A 6000-nucleotide genomic window follows, 5' to 3' on the forward strand; every position below is an offset into this window, starting at 1 on the left:
GGCAAGATAGAAGAGTGATGTTGGCAATCCCCAACATGTCCCCCTCAACATCCCTGCCATCTCAGAGCAGGCCCAGGGAATACAGAGGACGAAGAAACAATAAGAAAGAGGAGCTATGTCCTGGCAACAGTAAAAAAAAAAAACAAAAAAACCTGGGTGTGAATTTCATCTGTACCACTTTCTATGACAGTGGTATTAAGGAATTTCTTCAGGTTCTATGAGCCCATTTTATCATAAGTAAAATGTGTCTAAGACTTATTTCTTAGGAATTAAATGAAAAAACCAACATGCTTAGTGAAACATGAGACATTTTTCCACATCTGATATTTTCTATCATACACGTTGAAACTGTCTATCAAATACTTATTTATTTATCATCTGCTTTTTAATTGCTTTTTGTAGGGGCAGAAATCACTACGTCAGTTTTATTCTTTTAAAAAAAAAAGTCAATTACTGGCATCAGCTTTGAAGACTTTCTGTCCTCTTTAAAATTATTTTCTCTCAGCTTCCCTGACACTGCCCTCCTGGCTATTTCTCACCAGCCTAAGAGCTCCTTCTTTATTTCCTTTGCCAGTGTCTCCACATTCTCCAGTAGACCTCTAGGCATTCCCCAAGTTGAAGCCCAGACCATGTTTCGTTCTCTTATCTACCCACTTTCCCAAGTAACTTCACGCATGACTTTAGACCATCAATACATATACACATACATACGTATATACACATACACACATGTATTTCATATACATATGTATTCTGCTCCTTCTCCTTCAAAATGACTCTTAGACTAAGATGTCTTACAAGCTACTCAAAAAGCATTCTCTCTTTCCTCCCCAAATCAATGTTTCTTCTCCAGTCTTTTCCATCTTAAGCAACGTACCACGTACTCAGCTGCTCAGGCCCAAAATCTAGGAGTCAGCTTCTCTTTCATGCCCATATCCAATCCACGTACATCCCACTCATTCTGCCCCCAACCCTTATCATGTATAATGAGACCACAGCAAAAGCTGCTTCTGTGTCGCACAAAATCAATCACTTTTCACTACCTTTATAAATAAATCTTATATTGGCCTCCTTATAGTTCTTTGAACACACCACTCTCACTATCTTCACAGATTTTGTTCCTTTGACCCAGCACGTTGTTCTGCTCTATCATCAGCTTAGCCTTTAAGTTTCAGCTTCAGTGTCACACTTTGTGAAAAAGGCCTCCCCAAACCTAACTAAAATTATATCTTCATCAACATTCTATACTCCTCTTTCACAGCACCAAAGGGGGTTGGATTTAATTACATTATTTGTTTGATTAATGTATGCCTACTAGAGTATGACAGAAGTGAAGTGAAGTGAAGTTGTTCAGTCGTGTCCGACTCTTTGCAACCCCATGGACTATATAGCCTACTGGGCTCCTCCGTCCTTGGGATGTTCCAGGCAAGAGTACCGGAGTGGGGTGCCATTTAGTCAGTATCTATTTTGCTAATCACTGCATCGTTCCCTAGTGCCACAGTCACGTGACCTACACCTCAGAAACTCTTCTCCCTAATAAATATCTGGTAAATGGGGGACTCATGAGTCCTGGCCCTGGAATGGCTGTGTAATACAGCAAGATGCACCTTGATTATTTAACTATTCCTCTTCAGCTGGATTTTTAGGCAAAATGCTTAAAAAGTCACAGTGCTAGGCAAAGAAAGGAACTCAAGTATCAGAAGACAGTGTAGTCCTTTCCACCAACAAGTTCCTGGAGTGCTTTTCTTTTACTTTTTTTATTCTTCCATAGTTCCCAGCACAGACTTAGATCCATGGTAGATAATGAAGAACTCAGTGACCTGACTAGACTCCATGACAGTCAATCAAGAGCTAGGATTAAATGCTATAGAATTCTGAGCACTATGATTTCATCTAAGGCTACAAGCAGTAGAAAAGATTTTAATGAGTAAAAGTCAATCTAAAAAGTGATGAACAACATTTGGGAATCTTGCCAACCTGTACTATCAGCCTCACCCTGCCCTCCTTCAATAGCGGTTTATCTATGGCCAGATTGGTACTCCTTAACACGACACGTCTCTTTAATCTGTTTGCTAATTTCTAAACAAAATTATCTTCAAGATGAGGTTCTGTACTTAACCTAATAAACCTTTTCACTGCCCATAAAGGACCTGAATAGTAAAAGGTAAAAAACTACAAAGAACTTATTACACCACATGCTGCACAAATGAAACTCTGAAGGTAACATCTTAGTTACTACAATTCATTGAAAATTGTAGAGATTAAAAGAATCTTAAAAGTGAAGTCCTAAAGCTTAACTATGTACTTTCAATTTATTTATTTATTTTTTTTGGCTGCAGCACACAACATACGAGATCTTAGGTCCCTGACCAGGGATTGAAGTCCTGCCCCCTGCATTGGAAGTCCAGAGTCCTAATCACTGGACCACCAAGGAAGTTCCTAACTATTTACTTTATGAAGGGCCAATATAAGACTATATACCATACTGGCCATTATTTTGCTGGTACTGAACAAGGGCCTTTGTGTACATTTTTTCCTCTAATCTGCGAAATAACTCTGAAAGATGAGGAAGCTGAGGTTGATAGCCTAGGTGACTTCTTTAACTACTGCACCTCTAAACAACGCAGGTGTTCTTGCTCATACATTGTAAGCCGACCAGAAACACCAAACAAAACCCTGAAATTTTGGGAGAACTAGAAGTGATTTGCTATTTAGAGAATTTAATTTAAAATAACAAACACTTTCCCAGGAAGCATACAAGATCAAGGTATATAATAATATCCTTCAATAAAAAAAGCCTTTAAGACTTATGCATAAATATAGACTGTTTTACTACTCAACTAAGGGCTTTGATGAAATAAATCTGAAAATATCTATATAGTATTTTCAATAATAAAAATGCTCTAACAAAAGGGGAATTACCAGCTACATAAACCAGCTACATAATCTATTTTATAAGGACTATATAAGGAATTTTGAAAAAAAGAATAGATTTAAGAGAAACAACAGAAATACGAATAAAATGTTTTTTAAAAAATGTTTTCTTCTGAAATGACAAAATACCATAACGGAAGGAAAGGAATAGTATTACCCAAAGTTAAATGATGCCAGGCTTTTAAACAATCGATACACTATAAGGGTTGGGACCTCAGTAATTATCTCAATGAATATGTCACATTTTCAAACACTGGGACAGGTGTGTATAAAATAACTGTATGACATCAAATAATCATATCCAAAAGAAATTACATACTTTATGTATTTCTATTTCAACTTTTCGACACTATGATCACATCAATCTACATGGTACTACTAACTCAGCATTCACAAATTCCATCAATGTAGTCATTGTACACTTGTAAAGGCAGACTTCAAGTAATCCAAGTTATTAAAAAAAGTTAATTATTAATCAAATCTCAAAAGCATCAGTTTATCTCAAAAGAACGATTTTGTACCCTGAAGAAATAAAAAGTCTTATGCGGTCATAAAAAACAGAACTACAAAAATCAATAGTTTTATAGGGATGGCTTTCTGTTCACGAAGTATAACTACTTACGCAAGACCCCAAAAGGTCTTTTCTAGATAGACATCCTCCACAAGTCTCCTGTTTTTCTCTCCCTCTCCCTCTTTTAGACTCTGCCCACTCCACCCCCCTTTTGATGTGACCCCTCTTCCAAAAGGTTTACATTATAAAAGGTGGATTTATGCTATTATCAAGAACAGCTTGTCCCAAGATTTAAGATTTCTATGATCTTTGCACATTCAAGATTGCAGGAACAGAGCTTTAATAATTCATAGACCACAAACACACGCTGCTAAGGCTTTCCCTTCTAACACTAACGTTCCCACTCTTGGGAGCCCTAATGGGTATACAGAAGCCATACAATATAACCTTTAAAAAAAGACACGGATGGCAGGTTCTCTCCACTCTCTCCTGAGAAATGTCCTCAACTAAACCTCCCTCACATTCCCTTGTCCGGACCTAAAAGCACAACTGTCATTCAGAGGGATGGTAATTGTTAAGCGTGGGTAAGGAAAAAAAAAAAAGCATAACTAGATATACAACTGGATGGGGAAGATTGTTAAAAGCAGCCTCTCCTGTATCACGTAACTAGCCTAACCCGTTGCAAACTTTCAAGATATTAAGTTACATTCCTATGCAATTCCACCCTTGACAGCTGAATCCAGAGATGCCAGCGAGTCCTGCATGTCCATTCCCGCCGCCTTACCCGTGGAGAGCCGGCGGCTGTGTCCCGCGGTCAGCGCGAACCAGAGGCTGGGGAGGAGGGGAGGGCTGCAGGGAGAGGGCCAGGAGAGCTCACCTTTTCCAACTCATCGTGTAGCTCCGCCAGGCTGGGCCGGAGCAGCTTCTCGCCTAGCTGCGCTGCCGTGTGCCGATAGTGGTCGATCCTGGGCACGGCGTCCATAGTGTTGTGGCCGAAGGTGCGCAGGTAGTAGGTGTTGGTGTGGGTGTCATAGTAGTAGTGCTGGTGGTGCCCACTGCCGCCGCCGCCGCCGCCCGAGTGCAGGCTGCTCCCCTCGCTCAGCACCGTGTCCCCGCCGTTCTGGAAGCTCACGTTGGGCCCGTCGCCTCCGATCCCTGCCGCATCCGACACGCTCTCGTCCGCCGACGAAGAGGCAGCCGGGTCCACGAAGTTCACGCGGAAGCGGCCCTTGGCTTCCTCGCTGGCCTTAGCCTGCCCGCCTTCGACGCTGGCTTTCGCATCCGCCGGGGTCTCCTTGCCTCCCGCTCCAGCGCTAGCCGCCGCCGCCGCCGCCCGCCCGGCATTCTCGGAAACCAGATCCACCTGGAAGCGGCTCTGACTCGGGGTGGGCCCCAGGGGTCTGCCCAGCCCGTCGCCAGCCGCCGCGGCGCCCTCCCCGCGGACCCCACCGCCGCCACGGCTCACAGCCGCAGCATCCTCCGGCACTGAGGGCACGGCTGTGCCGGGCAGGTCTATCCCGGCCAGCGGGGCGGCTGGAGGCGTCTCCCCAACCCCGGCCAGCCTCGGGGCGCCGGAGGAGGGCGCCGTGGGCCCCGGTTCCATCGCCGCCCGACCCCCGGCGGACCCGGAGAACCTGGCGGACTTCGCGGGCTGCACGCCCTCCGCGCCCCCGGCCGGCGGCGGTAGCGGCCGCAACGCCAGGTGGGGGAGTCGCACTCCCAGCCGCGCGCTCGCCGCCGCTAGCCCGAGCCGGCACGAATGCCTCCGGCGGCCGAGTCTGCGCGCGAGTGTGGCGGGCGCGGGGCGGGCCCCGCTGTTTAAAGCCTCGGCGGGGCAGCGGCGGTGGCGGCTCCGGCTGCAGCACGCGGGAGGCGGGGCCCCCGGCTCCTCCGCCCCTCAGCCCGCCCACCCGCGGACCGGCAGCGGCGCGCGGCGGAGGCTCCCTCGGTTCCCGGCGGGTCCCGGCTTCTGCGCGGCTCCACGCAGGAATCGCGTCCGGCCAGTCCGAGCCGGGCCCCCAGCAGCACGAGCAGCGCGATCGGGGAGCGGCCGCCCGCCGTCGTCGCCGGGAAGATCTCTGCGCGGCTACCTCCTCTTCCGTCGCCCTCCTCCCACCCCTCCACCTCCTTCCCCCGCCCCACTCTGCGGTGGAGAGGAGCTGGCCCCCGGCCTCCTCCCTTTCTCCCCGCCCCTGGGGCCGCGCGTCAGTGGGCCGGCACCCAGGTCACGGCGGACCAGCTGCGGACGGCGCCCAGCCCGAGCCGCCTGGAGAAGGGGCGCGCGGGCCCTGCCTCGGCGCACGCCGATCGCTGCTGCTCAGGCGCCAGCTGCCACCACGGCGGCGGCTCCGGGGGCTGTCGCCCGCTCGCCTTTTTTTTTTTTTTTTTTTTTTAAGTTCTGAGCTCGCAGTACGGGGCGCCGAAGGCGAGATCTCGCGAGATGCTGCAGGGCTACTGGGCTGATTTCCCTGCGGCGCTTGGTACCCGAGGCGATGCTGGAGCCGATGACTGCCCAGCGCGCCTGCGGGTGATGCGGCCGGTTTTTTCGTCCATCC

At 48.2% G+C, this 6000-nt stretch overlaps 1 protein-coding gene across 3 annotated transcripts in view; it reads right to left on the reverse strand.

The window, feature by feature from the left end:
* SLC12A2 (solute carrier family 12 member 2) overlaps positions 1–5187 on the reverse strand; it is an 88716-nt gene extending 83529 nt beyond the window's left edge. For all 3 annotated transcript variants that reach the window (XM_055548471.1, XM_055548462.1, XM_055548455.1), the window contains exon 1: positions 4323–5187. In XM_055548471.1, the coding sequence (XP_055404446.1) occupies positions 4323–5048 (726 nt within the window). In that variant the 5' untranslated portion in view covers positions 5049–5187. The remainder of the gene's footprint in view (positions 1–4322) is intronic.
* Positions 5188–6000: the final 813 nt, after the last annotated feature.

Source organism: Bubalus kerabau, chromosome 1 (assembly GCF_029407905.1).
Source record: "Bubalus kerabau isolate K-KA32 ecotype Philippines breed swamp buffalo chromosome 1, PCC_UOA_SB_1v2, whole genome shotgun sequence".
Classification (NCBI taxonomy): domain Eukaryota; kingdom Metazoa; phylum Chordata; class Mammalia; order Artiodactyla; family Bovidae; genus Bubalus; species Bubalus kerabau.